Source organism: Rhinolophus hipposideros (assembly GCF_964194185.1).
Source record: "Rhinolophus hipposideros genome assembly, chromosome: 3".
Classification (NCBI taxonomy): Eukaryota; Metazoa; Chordata; class Mammalia; order Chiroptera; family Rhinolophidae; genus Rhinolophus; species Rhinolophus hipposideros.
The window spans coordinates 11,854,731-11,873,070 of NC_138049.1; the positions used below are offsets into that span (position 1 = coordinate 11,854,731).

The 18,340-nt window shown below is 35.0% G+C and overlaps 1 protein-coding gene across 2 annotated transcripts in view; it reads right to left on the reverse strand.

Annotated features, from left to right (window-relative positions):
* Nucleotides 1-15,734, reverse strand: part of OPRM1 (opioid receptor mu 1) — a 73,328-nt gene extending 57,594 nt beyond the window's left edge. The window contains exons 1-2 of one of the 2 annotated variants that reach the window (XM_081044335.1): nt 15,269-15,734; nt 8,922-9,673 (exon numbers count right to left, since the gene is read on the reverse strand). In XM_081044335.1, coding sequence (XP_080900461.1) covers nt 9,490-9,673; nt 15,269-15,561 — 477 coding nt within the window. In that variant the 5' untranslated portion in view covers nt 15,562-15,734 and the 3' untranslated portion in view covers nt 8,922-9,489. Of the gene's footprint in view, nt 1-8,921; nt 9,674-15,268 lie in introns of those variants that run through there. The other variant, XM_081044334.1, reaches the window with a different exon arrangement.
* Nucleotides 15,735-18,340: the final 2,606 nt, after the last annotated feature.

Below are 18,340 nucleotides of genomic sequence, written 5' to 3' on the forward strand. Positions count from 1 at the left end.
AAATGTAAACTAAATTAGAGAACTAGATCTAGTTAGTCCAGAGATATAAGTTCAATTCATCATGGCACAGCTTAATATGAGGAAAAACTCTAAATTTATAACCACAAGGCTACAAGTTTCCTATTTCCTTCATTCTTATTTCAGTGGGGGCACAACTTATCAGTAAAGGAAGAGTCATGGACAGGTTGTCAATTAGGGAACATTCTGGGAAGTAAGATATAGAAACTAAAGTAATAGGCCAATCAACTATCCTGATGAAGTCTCAATAACTGGCTCAAAAAAAAAATCTCACCTTGATACAATTAAGCATAACAGTTTTGAAAAACATTAAGGTTTAGGATCACATAGCTCTTGATTCAAATCTTAGTACCGTAATTTATTAGCTGAACAAATTTAGGTTTATTACTTAACATTTCTGTGTTCTATTTTCTTAGCTATAAAACTTGGAAAGTATTAGTACTTTCTTAAATGGTTGGTGCAAGGATGACAATTTTTAAGTATGGCGTCTACCATGTAGTAACTTAGTAGCTTGCAATAAACGTTAGCTAAGATGATATAAGGATGATGATGATGATGATGGTTATGCTTCTAATAGGTTTCAAGTCTAACGAGGCCAACACTGTTTTCTGACAAGACACAGGTTAAATGCTTATATTTATAAAAGTGTTATTTTTGTTTCGCTTGTACTAACATGGTTTCTAGCATGTTCTCTCAAAGGTGCTAAAGATAACTGATGCAACCTTATTTATAATTGTTCTGAAAACACAACTATTTTCCTTGACCAATTATCCCCCTCCAAAATATTTTGATTTGTTAAATTCCACATCTTCATCTATTTTAACTAGAATATATTTAACATATATATTTCATGTAAAATATGTTCTAAAAGGCAATTAAAACAAGGGTATGTAGATGGGCATGTTCATTCACTCATTCATATTTTGAGTTTCTAAGTTGTTGAGAAAATAACACTCTCTTGTGGAAGTTATCACTGGAGTCATTTATATACCTTTTAAAAAATCATTATTTTTATTTTTTAATTACAGTTGTTATTTCATATTATTTAATATTAGTTTCAGGTATACAGAATAGTGGTTAGACATTTATATAATTTAGGAATTGATCCCTCCGATTAGTCTAGTACCCACCTGTTACTACACATAGTTATTACAATATATTGACTGTATTCCTTATGCTGTACTTTACATCCCCGTTTATATGTTTTATATATGTTTTATGACATTGACTCATGTACCGATGTACCAATGTCTTTTGTGGAAATGTGACATATTGTTTGTAGGCAAGAAACTTCTTTGTTGAGAGCAATAATCCTTTTTCAAAAAGGATTAGCATCAATTTCTCCTTCGATACTGATACTCTAAATTCCACAAAAAGGACAGTGATTTTAAGAACAGAGGTTTCAGTTCTTATTTCCAGCTTGAGCTTTCTGCTGCCTGTGTTTATGTGACAGTATATTCAGAAGTAGAGTGACCGTTGTTTCAGTACAGTGACACACGAATAAATGTCTTAGAGCATTGACTCTTAATATTTTCTTCTTCTGAATCCCTTTTATTCAGGACTCCAATTCCATTGCATTATCCTTACTATTTATAAAATGTGTACAATATTTGCTTTGCGAAATACTTGTAAATTATGGTTGATAGAATTCTCTTTCATTGTTTTATGAAAATTAACCGAGGCCTTCTGCATTCATTCTTCTCTATCTTTTCTCTGAAACATAAATAATAGCTTTCACAAAATTTGGAAAATTGAGTGGACACAAATCAGAAGTTATCCCATTGTTGTGCTTACTGATGGAAGAAGATGAAGTACAGTAATTATAATGAATCTTGTGAATAATGTTTGTCTGATAGTGGGGTTAAAGAACACTAGGTTAATTGTTACAGTCAAATCCTTGGCATTTATCAATTGGTGAAATGGTTTAATAGTCTTCACTAGACTGTATTTTTGAGGAGATGAAGGACTGTATCTATTTTGCTCACTGGTATATCTGGAGATCCTAGGAAAGTGCTTTGTACATAGTTAGTGTTCAACAAACACAGCAAGTACATATTAATAAATGAGCCCCCGTTTCATCTTCTTTGGCATGAATTTGATTAACAAGTTTTTCCTGTCTATACTCAAAAACTTTTTTATGAAAATCCAGTTACTCAATATAATGAAAAAACGGTGAAGTCTGATAAAACTTGAAGGCACTATATTTATTCCTTAGAAACATGCTTTGTTTATTTTACAAAGAAATAAAACAAACCTCCTTTTGTCATCAGAAGGAAAGACTCTGAAAGATATCAATCAATGTCTTCTAATAGGACCTTTTATTTTGGTGGCCTTGAATCACCAACATCATCAGATGCATGTTCATATTTAATTTCATTCAACCCATGTGGTTTCCTTTTCATAATGATGGGGGCTGAGTAAGTATGAAATAATAATGTTGATAATAATTTCCCTTGTTCTTCTTGGCAGGCACAATCGGGTTCTGATGTTCAGGTTATACTGCCAGCAGCATTTTTCAATTAACATTTAATACTCCCCCACACAACACTTAACCTTTCACTGGCACTGAACTCAGTGTTTCAGTGAAAAAATGCTCGGAAGCAAAGAAGGCCTTCTCTTTCACTGATCTCCTTATTCTGCCCAGTATCTGTACTTGGAATAGTCTCAATTTTCAGGGACACTCCAAGCCTCGAGGATATTATTTCTTACCTTGTACTTGCTTTATTTATAGAGTTTACTATTCTGATTTAGGAAGCTGACAAACATAAAAATCCATAATGAAAGTGTTAGGAACAGATAGACACACAGACTCACTGTACCATCATTAATTCATTCTCCATCAAGAGCTCCATCTTTTGGACCAATTTTACTGTGATTAGTGTTACTGTGATAACAGAAACCAAGACTCTTCACAGGGTGGTATTTTAAATACCTAAATTTCCAAAGCTAGTGTCCAGAGAACATCATTATTATGACTAATGTCTTCCAATCCACATAAAATTCTCTGCTGAGGTTAAAAGGATTTTTAATACATGCAGCCAGCATTTAGACTTAGATTCTGTTTTAGATCCTTTGACTATAACACCAATTTAAATGTGAAACATTTAAGTAACAAAAATAGCTATTTTTTCCAAAAAATAATTGGTTTGTGTCATTTTTCTCCACTGAATTTATTGTACAATATAAAAAGAACTTATCAATAGGGAGCCAAGTAAGTTGCAATTATCTGTCCTTAGAAATCTTTTCACATCATCATGGTTGCCATCAAGACGATTTTGGAATGACCCAGGGCATTGGGGAGGGGTTCACTGGAATGAAGAATGACACCAGAGACTTTCATAGAAAGCCTTGCTTTGCCTTTGCAAAAATTGTGATTCCAAAGGGATGAACTGTATTTCAAAATATTAAAACAGATGATATATTTGACCCATGGGAAGGCAAAAGCACTGGGTGAATTTTGAGATTCCTACTAGCTGATGGTGTGAGCCGAGTGGGAGGGAAGATAAATTCTCAGTGGAAAGGAAGCAAACAACAAAACCCCTTACTTTCACAGTTTACCACACACTTTCATGTATCTTATCTAATTGCGACCTAAAAATCCATGGGAAATTAAATATGATTACTACTCCTTCATTGCAAGTTAACCAATGAGATTTAGGGAGGCTATGTGACCATGATAACTAGTAAGGGTCAGTGATTCAAACATGAGTCTTCTTGTTTCAGGGTTAGCCCTGCATTCACTCTATTATGCCTACTATGAAGAGAGCTGATTAGCCAGTTTTAAGGAAATTTTTTAAACTCTTGAGCTTTAGCTTTTCTGAGAGATACTTTTATTTGATACTTATTCTTTAAACTGCTAGCTGAAGTACAGAGAATTAAGTATATAAACAAAACCCTTAAACCTCCTTGACAAACAAGACTCAGCATTCTTATCCCCCAGATGGATTGGCTGGTCCAGATCTATGCTTCTCAATCTTGGCTGCACTTTAAAATCACCTAGTGAAGTTTTAGATCTACCTATGCTCAGGAGCTATCTCCAGAGATTCTGATTCAATTAGCCTTATGCAGAGGTGGGTTTTCATTTTTTAAACAGATTTCCCAGGTGATTCTAACGTTCAGCCAAGACTGAGAAGCACTGAAATGGAAGTTCTGGGAGGCCTTCTCCTTCAATGTGCCAAAGCGTGTTGCAAGGATTTATGAGTAGCTCTCATGTTCCATAAGTTAATTGGAAGGAAACTCACATTTTATTATTCATTTTATTCTGTCTAAGTTCCTTGCTAGAATTTAAATCTGGTTATCACTTAAGAGATTCTGGGAATTGTAGCGTTCTTCAGTTGGACTCTATACGATCCAGTTAAAACCCAGTTATGTTGCCTCTCCTTGTAAACTTATACCTGGTGGCCATCTGTCTAATCTAAAGAATTCCTGTACATGCCAGAAAGTGTTTGCTGAGCAATACTGACCAAAGAAGAAGCAGTCATTTGGAGACAGATGGGGACTGAATTAAAAATGTGAAGACAGGCAGGGAGGAGATTTCAGTGAATCTTTAGGAAATCATCGAGCAAAACCATGGACATGAAGCCAAAGGCTTGCAAACACCACAGGACACCTTGGCCTGCCCAGTCCTCTTTATGCAGCTGCACAGTCTGAGTTCTAAAACACAAGAAATAACATTTTTCAAAGCGATATTTGAGAACCACAGAAAGCAAATGTTTTTTTAAAAAAATGAGCAAGTTATATAAGTCAGAAAGAAGAGAAAAAAAAATTCCATGCAATGAGTTTGTACTTGAAAGGGCATAAAAAGAGGATGAGAGAAATGAAGTTGCCAGTCACCATCTGGGTGCGTGGGAGTGGGTGCAGAATGGCTGGTATGCAGGCACAAGTGTCTTTGAAGACAGATTTTACATTTGCTAAGAAATTAATGTGAATTTGCAGATGATAGTTTCGTTTTTTCCTGAAAGGTTCAAATGATTGAAGATGAAAATACCGCGAGAAAGCCTAGAAAATTGCATTGATTTAAGATAACCACAAAGCTTATTCAATAGAGGAAAATTTTCAGAAATGCTATTTTCTAAGTACTCACTCCCTAATTGGTGGTTAAGAGCTGTAATGAATGTTGCAAATCCTCTGGGTCAAATGAAGAGTTGGGGGTTGAAGATGGGGGCCTAGGGTGAAATAGAGACAATTCTGTGTGATTACTATTTCAACCCAACTTCAGCATCAGTTTCAGGAAAGCAGGATCCTCTGTGATAATAATCTAAGACTATTCTTCTGGTCTGCATTAAAAATTCATATCTGCATTGCTATTTCCTCACGTGGAAAAATACTACCAAGTTGGTACTAGGTTATTTTTATAAAATGCTTCATCTCCATCTATTAAACAACATGCAATCAAAATTGCCAAAGAAGGTGATATATTTTTATTTCATGACCACTGCGAGTACATACATTTTATATAGCACGTTCTGCATGAGAGTTTGACACGTGATAGCTTATGGACCAAATCTGACCCACCGCTTCTTTTTTTGAGTTGTCAGCTAAGAATTTACATATATATATATATGTATATATATGTATATATACATATATATATATATTAATTAAAGTTTATTGGGGTGACAATTGTTATTAAAGTTACATAGATTTCAGGTGTACAACTCTCTAATACATTATCTATATCTCACATTGAGTGTTCACCACCCAGAGTCAGTTCTCTTTCCATCACCATATATTAGACCCCGTTTACCCTTTTCTAGAATACCCCTCCCCCCTTACCCTCTGGTAACCCCTAAACTATTGTCTATGTCTATGAGTTTTTGTTTCTTCATTTGTTTGTCTTGTTCTTTTGTTGTTTTCAGTTTTATATACCACATATCAGTGAAATCATATGGTTCGCTACTTTTTCTGTCTGACAAATAGTAACAACTGTTGGAGAGGCTGTGGAGAAAAGGGAATGCAGATATATATTATTATATATCATAATTAGCTTGCTTTTTTCATCTTAGATTGTGAAAAGGAGGTAATTTGGTAAATTTTATCATGGGATAATTTGCATTATATAATCAAGTAAACCGAAATGTAGATTAGCATTTTGTACTGAATGAAGAACCATTTCATTCTCACAGAACAAATTAACAAAAGGTAATATGGCATAGTTATTTTAAGATTATTTTAAAAATATTAGTGAGAAATGCAATTATTTTGTCATTATCGTTAATGAGAAATATTTTAGGAGCTGAGTTTTTACATGCCTGTTTTTTACATTTTCATAGAGCTAGCGTCCTGGTAGAATAATTACAAAGAAGTCACAATAACTTTACAGAATATAATTATTATGAATAATGGGAATCAACTGTATTAATTTTGTATTTGTTTACTCTTTAAAATTTTACTTTCTATATTTAAATTATAAGAGTAACAATCTATTCCCTATTCAATGTTTGCATGTAGGCATCTATATGTGTATTTGAATTTATCATTTGCTGACTTAAATACACGAGTACAGAACAGCTTTCATGTCTCGAGTCATAAAGGTTAAATATGCATGAACAAAGTAGTGAATTGTCCTAACTAGAATTTACATTTGAATAATCTGAGGTAAATTTGAAATGCTGGACACTTTGAATTACACAATACTTTAAAGATGTACAGTTCTGTTGCTCAACTTTGAAATGTTGAATTTCTTAGCTAACATAGTGAGATAGTTGTAGATCAAGTCTTCAAGTATCATCAAGTGACATTTTGTGAAGTCATGAGAAAATGCAGAGATATTTCGCAATAGTAGCAAATAGTAAGGGTTGCACTTCAGAGAAGTTGGTTGTATAAGAATATTGAGGGGGCTGCAAAGAGGAATGGATTTAAATTGGGACTTGAAGAATAAGAAGGATTTTGATAGAAAAAAAGTAGAGAAATGATGGGGAAAAATAGAAAAAGTAAAGAAAAAAGTGTTAAAAAAATAATATATAGTTTATTTCAAGACAGTGAATAGACCAGGTTTGTTTAACTTATTCAAACATTAATTTAAATTACACTAATACTTTTTAGTAAATCCGAATGGTTACTATTTGATTCACTTTAGGACACCTCCTTATATGCAACTGATAAACTAACACATGATTGACAATGTTTTTGCCTGGACAGAAAATGATATCCAGAGTAGAATGATCTCTTTCATTAGCTAGAACCCATCACGTGTTCCATCATGTTTAAAGGCCCTACCTGCCCTATTCATTGGTTGACAAAAATTCTTTTAATTAGAATTGGTGGAACCACTATCTCTCTGCATCAGTTTTGGAATGCAACATCTGGAATATGATTAATTTCCAAAGGTAAATATTAAAGCAATTACCTTATAAATCAAAAAGAGAAAATGAAAGAGAGAGGTTTAAGCTAAATCTGAGAAGTCTGGGTCCAGGTCAAAATCCTGTGTGTGATCTTTGGGGCCCAATCATAAGCAATTATAAAGGCTTAACATGGAAGGCTTCCTGAGAGAAAGCTACTCTCAAATCAGACTTGGTCACAGCTTGGAGGGAGCTGTGGTCAAGGGCTCATTCCCCTCCCCACCCTCAACAACCATACTTCTATGTGTATATGCATTCCTAGCTCAAACACACCCATTGGGAAGCCTCCTTATTGAGGGGCCATTGGCATGGCCCTTTCTAAGTGCTTGTGCTGAAACCTCCTTATCAGAGGTCCTTGAAGAAACTCTTCCTTACTCTGACTCAGTACTTTCCCACTCATAGCCCTACTTCTCTCCCTCCTCCAGCCCCCAGGTCCATAAAACAGCAGGGTTCTATTATTTGGGGCTCCCTGTGCAGTAAGACAGTGACTCCCTTCCCCCTCCATGTATATCTCTACTCATAAATGTGACCTGGTGCCTTTCTGTGGGGCAAAATGGAAACTGGGAGCTGGCATCTTTTCCTGTTTAACCTCATGCTTATACTCTTGCAGTAAGTGAGTAAAGGCTTGACTGTGCTTTTCAGTTTGGCTCATTGTCTTAACTGACCACTCCAGTACCTAGAAGCTCAGCGTTTTCTCTTTCTGACAGAATCTATTTCAGCTCATTTAGAATCCAAGAGGGTGAGATGGCACAGGAATCAAGATTATTTACTTTCGTAGATGATTACTTTTTCTCTAAACACTATAGTTGGAAAAACCATGGAGAAAGTGTCATTGAAGTTGCCATAGGAAATCTTAGTAGTAGAAGAGACATTAAGAGTTTTAATCTAATTAACACATTGTACAGATAAGGAGAATGAGGCACAGGACAGTTTGGATCTGAGCCCTGACTGAACCAAGGCAAAGCTTTTCTTCCATGCTACTCTCTCATTCTGGATTTTATCTTATTCAAGAACCCTTAGCCTGAGGAATTGGTGGGAGAAAAAAAAAGGTGGCTTGAAGCAAGAAAAGATGGCTAAGGAAAGGAATTGTTAAGACAAAATCATTGTATGATGTGTCTTGCATATGACATTTCTTATATCTGTTGTTTCAGCTTATTTTGGAGGCCCTAAAATTTTCTTGACGTTAGTTATTATAAGTAGTCTTATAGTTATTATACAACTCGGAATCAGTGGAGAAGGGGGGGTAGTTTTTTTGTCTTCAGATATTCTTTTAGAAGGCCCAGAAAGCTTTATTTTCTGTACATACCAGAGACCCTACTGCTGCCGTCACCCTGAACTCAAGAAGTAAGCTGAACACTACACGTGACCGTTGCCTACTCCCTGTCCATTAATCAAAATGTAGTCAAGTCTTTCCTGAATCCTGAAACAGGGGAAAATATGTAGGGAAAAGCTAAGCTTGTGAACTCTCTTACATGTTCTCATTGGTGATGAGTTACTTATCAAAATGTTTCAAAGAATTTCTAATTGTTAAGAAAAACCTAAACTCAATGAATCTATAAAACTCAATTTATTAATCAGATTTTATGTACCAACACATAGTAGCCAAGTATAAAATAACAGCAATGATGAGCTTTGTGGAGTGTGAGACAAGAGCTTATGTGCAGGTGAATCATTTTAGAAAGCAATTGCAGAAAACAGAAGTGGGTACAGGAAGTGGGGATATAGAAGAGTGAAACAGGAAAGGAAGAAAAGCACATCCTTGAAATGGTCACAATGACTTTCCAAAGTGCTTGTGGTCTGTGCAAAACTGTGCACCCAAAGGAGAGGGAAGCAGAGGGGACCATTTGTCCACCAGCTCCCATTTCCCTGGTCAGGAATTGTTCCATGGGGTGGCAACTTCATCCCACTTCCTCACATGTGAATGCCAGGCTGATTCCTGTGGAGGGCTGTGAAGTCAGAGAAAGTCCAGAGCAGAAGATGAGGAAACCAGACACACACGCAGCAAGGGGAAGTGTTACCAAGTTGTATCTGGGCAAAATTTACTACCATCCCAACCACTGAAGTAAAAAGTGAGCTGCAGGATGAGAGATGGGGTACAAGAAAGGTCTGAAACAATATGAAAACCATTATTTTAAAATATTGCCTGAGGTAGCCCCAGAAATTCCCTGCAGGTACTTGGGGACAGCAATGGAGGGTGGGGTAGGAGTGGCAGTTGAGCTGTGCTCTTGGTTCCCAACACATGATTAATCCTGAATGGCTCTTCTTTGATCTGTTTTTTATATTGGCTTCCAAGTTCTTGAAGTAAGTGTCTCCATCTAAAAACAAGTGTGGAGACTACTGTCATAAATCATTATTTCCAATAAATATACGTTAAACTTTGTGAGGGTTAAAGATATCAAAATATGAAAGTCTCATACTTTTAAATTACATACAGCATTTAATCTTAGAATTTATCATTAATATATTTAAAAATTTCATATTGTTGTATATTATTCATTGAAATGAGTTTATGTTTTTCTGCTGACCAAAACAATTTGATTGCAATTAATACTTAAAAGTGGAATATTAAAAGAAATAACATTTTCAGCTTTTATGTGTACAGGGGGCTTCCAAAGATACTCAAAATTCCAAAGTAAATATTATTGCATTTATCCTTTGAATGACATTTTGGAATACCAGTAGAAACCACTTATTTTTCCCTCTTAAAAGTAGAGAAATTATATCTGGATAATATTCACGAAGAGATTACTTGATGCAGCAATTACTGAAAAAAATTTTCTCTGAATATTATATACAAATATTAAAAATATAAATAATATAAATATAAATAATATTAAAAATATAAAAATATAAAAAATATAAAATATATAAACATATAAAAAATATAAAATATACAAAAAAATATAAAAAAAATAAAAATATATAAATAATAAAAATATAAATCAGTTTGGAAAAGTACTTGTATAGAAATATTTATAATAATTTTTAACACACATTTAGAGATAAGTTAAAAGTATTCAAGAGAGTTAATGGCCCGAGTTTTTATTTGTTTGTTTGTTTGTTTTTTATGTTGTTTTGTCTGACATTTTGTTTCTATCATTGATCAGCTGGAACTAGAACAACACTGGGCAAATAGCAAAACTATGTGTATTAATATTAATGTAAAATATAAATATTTACTATATACAGTTTAAAGAACATGTTTAAAGAGTATACTTTGTGAAAATATAAAAATATGCATGTAAATGATAACCACCAAATTTATAATAGTGATAGTCTCTGGGCAAAGAGAATGAAGGGAGAAGAGAGAAGGCTTCTTATAAATATATTATTATATATATATTGTATATTATATATAATATATTTTATATATAATATACTTTATATATTATATTATGTATTTATAGTTGTGTATTCTGTATTGTATTACATATTATAAAATTCTTGTTTTTATGTAATGATGTATTTTGTTATGTAGATATAAATAAAATATACTATGTGTAGTATATAATATATTATATATTCCTAGAGGTATATATAATTATTCTAATTATAATATAATTATATAATATATAATTCTTATATATTATATAATATAGTATTATATTATATAATAGCATAATATAATATAATTATTCTAATTATATATATATATATATAATTTTTAAAGGTGAAGAATCTTGTACTGTTCTCCATACTTTCCTTTATGTTGGAAAGATTTCATAAAATATAACTCATTCTTTCAAGAAAGAAAAGAGAGAAGGCAAAGAAACACAGTGATAACTCTATGCAAATGACAAAGACACAATTTACAACATAGAAAATTATAAGCAATTTAGTGGTCTGAGGACACGCTGAGGAAGAGGTGTTCCCAACAGAATTAGCACTTATATGGGAAAGCACAGTTCAAGTTCAAATAGTAATGGTTGGTACTAGAAGCTCTCCATTGTGAAGTGAAAGGCATACAGTTAAATTCTTATCTTTGGATGGTAAACCATTCTGTTAAGAACAGAATTTTATTTAGTCTTTTTTTCATTTAAATTCATCCTCTAAGTAGGATATTTATAGCTTAAAAAAAATAAAACGAGCTTTATAAGTATTTGAGCTTTCTAAATGAACTATTAACTTTTTTATTTTATAAAAATTACTAGTGACCGTATTAATGACATATGCATTCAAATTAATTTAATTGATATGCATATATATATTTGTATATATATATATTTGTGTGTGTGTATATATATATATATATATATATATATATATATATATATATATATATACAAAAAATACATACATATATATCCTTAAATTAAACAAGACATTATTATTCCTTATTTTCTTGGCTACTTACATCTGAATTAAGTGAAAAAGCTTGCACTTCTGTTTCAATCAGGCATAACTGATCATTTTGTAGTTTAGACCTGAATCAAATATTTAGTATATAGAGCAAATACAAGCTCATAGGTCTTGTTTTAAAATCAGAAATACTTTTTAGTGAAAGAAACATGACAGTAACATTTTGCATATATTTAAACACTCTTCTCTGATAACTGGTCGTACTGAGAATTCAGCTAGTCAAATTAAGAAATAATGTTAAAAATGAAGGCAATATTTGGCGCTTTTCATTGGAATTTTACTTGTAAGGATGGTTTACATAGCCCACAGAGATCTAACAGTATCTAATCCTCTACTTTTTTCCAACAGTGTTGGCATAGACCACATCCATGACTTCATGGAAAATTATTGTGGAAAAAAAATCACAAAATTGGCACATGTGGGATTGTTATCAGTTTTTACAGTTATGGTTAATTCTCTACTTTGGGCAAACATTTTCAGTGAGTGAAACATTCCTGGTAACTATAACTTTGTGTATTACTTGAATTTATTTTTTTCTTTAAATATTCTTGACAATAATATACTATCATCCTATTTTAAATGGTCGCTACATTTTGTAGTATTTTTATCACAATATTTTCCAGAAACTTTGTGGTAATTTTTAAAATATTATTATCCTGCAAGATTTTTTTTTTCTTAAAACCCAAAAAAGCTTTCAGGTGATGGATAGTTATAACATTCCATCACTTAACATTTAGATTTTAAATCTTTAGATCATATGATAGTATCTCCTTTCCTTTCTTTGCTCCTTAGAACAGCACTACTTAAGAATCCTACTTAATGTTGTTGATGAAAGTATGATGATGATGGAGTTGAGACACAGAACAGGACAGCAGTAATCACAGCATCTGTATTTCTAGTTATTTTTGTTGTTTTTGTTGCCATAGTCATCTGAGCCTCATGATTCACTCAATGTATTAAGACATGGTAATCAACATTACTTTAATCTGGTTAGAAAACCGTAAGTACGTACTTGACCATTCAAAATTATTTGTTGAATTTTAAATAGTAGCAGGAAGTGAGAATTTTATCTCCATACTTTAATAGATCCAGCATTATATTCATTGTTTTAACAGGGACAATAATATCCCTGAACCCATCATTTTGTAGTGAAAACACCACAGCCTGGAGACGGTCCAGTTAAATATTCTCAGCTACATAAACTTTCTTCAATCCCCAGATACCCTCCTCATCAGTCCATCCATCACTGAACTATTTTTCTGTTTCACATTCATGTTCTCAGTGGGTTATTTGACCTTGGATTGTACACCTGACTTGCCACAGGTTGATGTTTGGGTGTCCTTTCAAATCATAGTGGCATTTTGGTAGAACTTTCAGTACAGAGAAGTAAAGCATAAATAATATCATGTTCTCAGTAAGATAAAATGTCACCATCCTTTTCCAAGTCATCAAGAGGTTAGAAGTAATGCCTTTAAAACAAACTCACCTAACCAGCAATCTCTTACGCCTGGAATAAGACCAATTTGCCTAATTAACAGCCAGTTGCTGCTCTATTGACTCTCCCTGTATAGAAAAGCATAAACTAGAGGGGAGAAAAATGATGAAGGAAAATACCAAGAGAAGCAATAAAAGGGAAGAAAATATTATGTTTCACATGGCAGGATTTCTAGATACTTTGGCAATGTAGATTCATCCATTATTCTCCAGGATTCCAGACATAAATTGGGAAAATTTATCATTTCTACATTATTACTGCTACCTAAACCTACTTTGTCAATCTTTTTGTCTAATTAACTCAAATCAAGATTTGCCACTCTAATAAACAGAAAATTATATTGGCTAAGAGAAATTCAGTGGTATTGAACTAATGAAATATCTGTCCTTGAAGAAATCATTTATGTTTTCTGTGCCACAGTTTACTCACTTAGCATAGATAATCTTTAGAGTCCCTTCTGGTCCTATAAGCTTATTATTTCATGAATTTTCTTAGGAAAAAATGAGAAACATATTTTCCCTTCATAATGCAGGCCTTAAATTATGACTTTTATTATCATAATTGCAAAATAAGATTTGGTTTTATCTTTGATATGAATCTTTGTATTGGATTACATAAAGTAAATGTTTATAAAAATAAAGTCTTCCATTGATTCTCTTCCTGCATTATCTTCTGTTGTTAGCCTTCTTCTCAATAGATGGTGCTGTTTTCTCAGAGACGTTACTTATCTTATTCCTCATCAAAAGATCAGAGAAATTAGTATTATTCTGTAGCAATCATTAATTAAAGAAATCCGACATATAAGTAGAAAATCAATTACAAGCAACTCAGAAACATAATGGGGAAAATGGATTGTTGAATGGTTAAAGAGCTCCATTGAAACCTTCCCTATTTGCAGAGTTGATGAAGCAGATATTGTAACTCACCATGAAAATTCCATGTTCACTACATACACAGAACACACAGATCCCCCAATAGGAAGAAAATCCTAAATAAAGTGTTAAAATCATTATTTTCTTTAACAAACGGAAGTGTGTATTATTCCATTTAGCATGTAGGATTTGACCATGCACAATACTAACACAATCTATAGCAATTTCAATTGATATTGGGCATTTGCATATTCTGCCAAGTAACCTCAGAGCATCTGGGAAACAGAACATGGGCCACAAAGTCTTTTGAAATCATTACCCTGGATAAAGACATTTTTTTATTTCTTAAGAGCAAGCATTACAACTTCCTACATAATAATTTATAATGCAGAATTGTGCTTCTTTTGGTCACTTCTAGCTGGTTCCTCCTTTTGGAGGCATTGAAACACAGTCACATCCTGCACTTTTGAACCACCCTACCTATTCCCAAGTCAGATCTCCCGAGCACATCTGCAGCTGCTAACTAAAAAACTGGTCTAGGCAGCACAACTGTCATATTTGGTACAACAAAGCAACACTGTGGCGAGACACCAGGAAAACTTCCTCTATGAGTGTGGCCTTAGGATGGAAGGTGGAGTGGGGTTAGGGCTACATGACAAGGGAAGGCGACGGTAGGGATACGTACAGCAAAGAAACTAGCAGGAGTTTCTAGTAGGAATGATGCCCAGGTTCAACTCTGAAAAGAACTGAGAAGGAGACCTGGCCCCCAATGAGAGGAAATAAACTAGAATTCCTCTTGCATTATTCACAAATTACTGTTTCCACAACTTCTGCCTGAAGGACTGTGGGATTCTGCCCCAGAGCCCTCTTGAAGTGAGCTCTAAGAGCATTCTTTTTTTTTTTTTTTGTTTTTTTTTTGGTGGGAGCTTTATAGCTCTTACCAAAGCAACTTTTCTGTTCCTGAAATTTGGGATTCTTCTTTATCACTGGGGGGGGGGGGATTGAAAAGTAGGTTTTTGCACTCAAACAATAACCACTCTCTGTATTCATTGTCACTTCTCATTCTCCCTTTTACCTCTCTTCTCTCATCCTCCCTCCCAACACTCTGCCTGGGGGCTCGGGTGTCCCTTTATGCCCCTAGTCGCCACTGAAATCACCGCTCGGAGTTCTGGCGCCGTTCTTACCTGACAATCACATACATGACCAGGAAGTTTCCGAAGAGACCCGCTACGCACACGATGGAGTAGAGGGCCATGATGGTGATGGCCGTGATCATGGAAGGACTGCTGGTCGGAGGGCACAAGCCGTCGCTCCCGCCCAGCTCGGTGCGGTTCGGACCGCACGGGTCGGACAGGTTGCCATCTAAGTGGGAGAAGTTGACCCAGGAACCGGGGCTGGGTGCTGGGGAGCAACTTGAAGGGTGCGTGAAGGGATCAGTGCAGTTACTGGCGTTCCCGGGGCCGGCGCCGCTGTCCATGGTGCTGGCGGCCGGCTGGGACCACGTCGCGAGGTCACCGCGAGCACCCCGACTTTCCAGGTTCCACGCGCCTCAGCCGCTTCTCTCGCCGCTGCCACAGCTCCTGCTATTTCTTACACAGACCAACCCTGGCGGAGCTAGAGAGGAACGTCAGGCAGAAGGGGAGAACTGAATATCTGTCATCCTCTTCTTGTAGCCCCCCTCCCACCTTAATAGTACAGAGGCACATCCCCAACACAGCACCGCTGGGGGAGAGGACGGAGGGCTGTGCGGGATCCGGAGGCTGGAGGGGAGGGAGGAGAGAGAAGGGGTGGATTTTGCGCAAAGCGGTCCAAGGAGTTGTTCTCCCCACTTGGCCCTCGTCTGTGCAAACACCTCTAAGGAGGGGCAGAATGGGGAAGAGAGTTGGAAGGAAGGGGCGGGGAGTGAGACAGACAGTTTTTGGCAGCAGTAAAGCATAAGAAAGGGTGGGGGCTGTCAGCCCTGTTTTCCCAGCACCGTTTTCTCTGTTTGATAGGACAGGAAAAACATTGGCCTCTTGCAACCCAAGCAATCCTTACACCCCAACTCCCTACTGTCTATCACAATCATTTAGGGCAGGGAACACACATTCCTCTTCTTTAGTCCTCCTTGCCTCAGTCCCACACACACTTGAAGCTGTGTTTTTCATATTGCTAAATGAGAATTTCCAACCCTTCAAACATGCCTGAAACAAGAGTGAGCCTTTCTCTGAAAAACAAATGGGAAACATCAACTTTTGTGGAGAAAACCTATCCCCCTTATTGTATATTTCCCTGATTTCTCCTAGAGCAGACAATCCAGTTGCATCTGTTTTCTATCCAGGTGGGAAGAGGTACAAGAATGGGTTACAGAGATCAGGGAATTCCAGGAAAGTTAACGAAAGATAATGGTTAACCTCCACATCTTAAATCCCATAGATCCACTGGAATTATGAATTATCCATTTTATCTCCAGACTTCCTACATGGATGTGTGCTTCTCAGTAGAACATTGTTAAAACCAAACACCATTTGCATTCATTCAGTCTGTTTTCTAGTGTTTGGATTCCAGGAGGAATCTCATAGACAGCTGGAACGGGAGTGACCCACATAAAGTTGAGGAATATTGATACATTTTTAAGTGCAATACCTCACTTTGAAGTCCACAAATACTTCTGTTTTAGAAATAAATTGGTAAATCAACCAGGGGTAAGCTTTTTTTTCTTGTAAAATTAACACTAATTTTGAAGTAATTCTCATTTTTACACATCTGTGTGTTTGTGTATAGATTATATATATATATATATATATATATATATATATATATGTTTAACAATACACACTGGCACCAAAAGCCGCCATTGATTGTAGAAAGTTATACTTTTGGGGAGCAGGAAGTGGAGTGGATGAGGGAACTCGGAAGGAAGATTTCTAATGTTATTTTTATCATTTCTTTTAAAACAGGTAACTCACAGGTGAACTCTGCAATTACAGGTTGTTTTGCCAGTATTCAGTATTTATTTTATCCTTTTACATTATAGTCTATACTCTCAGCAATAAAATGTCACAAAGATCTCCTAGAGAAGTAATAAAAATACCTGACCACATTTTATCCTATAAACTAATATATCAATTCACTCACACTGAGCTGAAATCTGTCTGCCATTATTCTGTCTTTAGAAGACACATACAACCAGCCTAAGCTGACTTCATGTGAACAACAAATAGGTACAATGTCATAAGCCCTGGCCTTGAAGTTAAATCATTTGGTGAATCTTAGATTTGTAACTTTTTAGCTGTATGAGTTTGGATATGTTACTTCACCTTACTGAGTGACAGTTTTTTTTTTTTATCAGTAAAAAAAAAAAAAGTAACAATACCTCATATGCCTGTTAGTAGGATAAATGAGATACAGAATGTGACAGTAGTTGTTTAATAAATGATAACTGTTATTATTACTTCAGGTATTTGAAAGTAACTTAGTAATCTCTTCTACAAGTTAAACATTAGCTCCCTTCAGTCGTTTCTAAGATGTAGTATTGGGTTCTTTTAGTAGCCTTGCCTCTTTTCTATTCACATTATAGTTTGTTCATCTGCTTGTAATGTACAGTTCCAGAGTTAAAAGCAGTGCCCCAAGTTTGGCCTAACCAATGAAAAGTGAGGGAGAGTCTAAACCTCCTCTTTTTGAACACACTGCTTTCTTGATTCTCCTTAGGTTTAGTATTGACAAAATTTTCGAAACACGATCCAGGTCAGTTCAACAAATACTTATTAAAGATCTGCTTTGGATCAGGTGCTGGAGTTAAGAAAAGATAGAGACGACTGTTTTCGAATGCAGGAGCTTACTTCTTATACTTGATGAGTCATGTTTTCCTCTCCTATAAATTTATAGTTGTTTCAGAGGCATCTGAGTACAACAGTATAGGATTTTTATTTTCAAATTATATGTTTAGATGCAGTTCATGATTCAAATCTAATAAGATCTTTTGGAATGGTAATTCTGTCATCTTTTATATGCGTGCTTCCTACTTCATATATTTTACTTACCTTCCCTGCTTTGTCTACTCTAGAATAAGTTTCCTGAGGGCAGGCCCATTCACTACTTAGTGCATAGTGGACTCCCTTTCTCTCTTTCTCTCTCTATGTATGTACATACATCATATTTTAATTAATTGAAAAACAATTAGCATATTTTTTTCATAAGATCTATGGACTAAATATTTATGTTCCCACAGAATATATATGTTGAAATCCTAATTCCTAATGTGATGGTATTAGGAG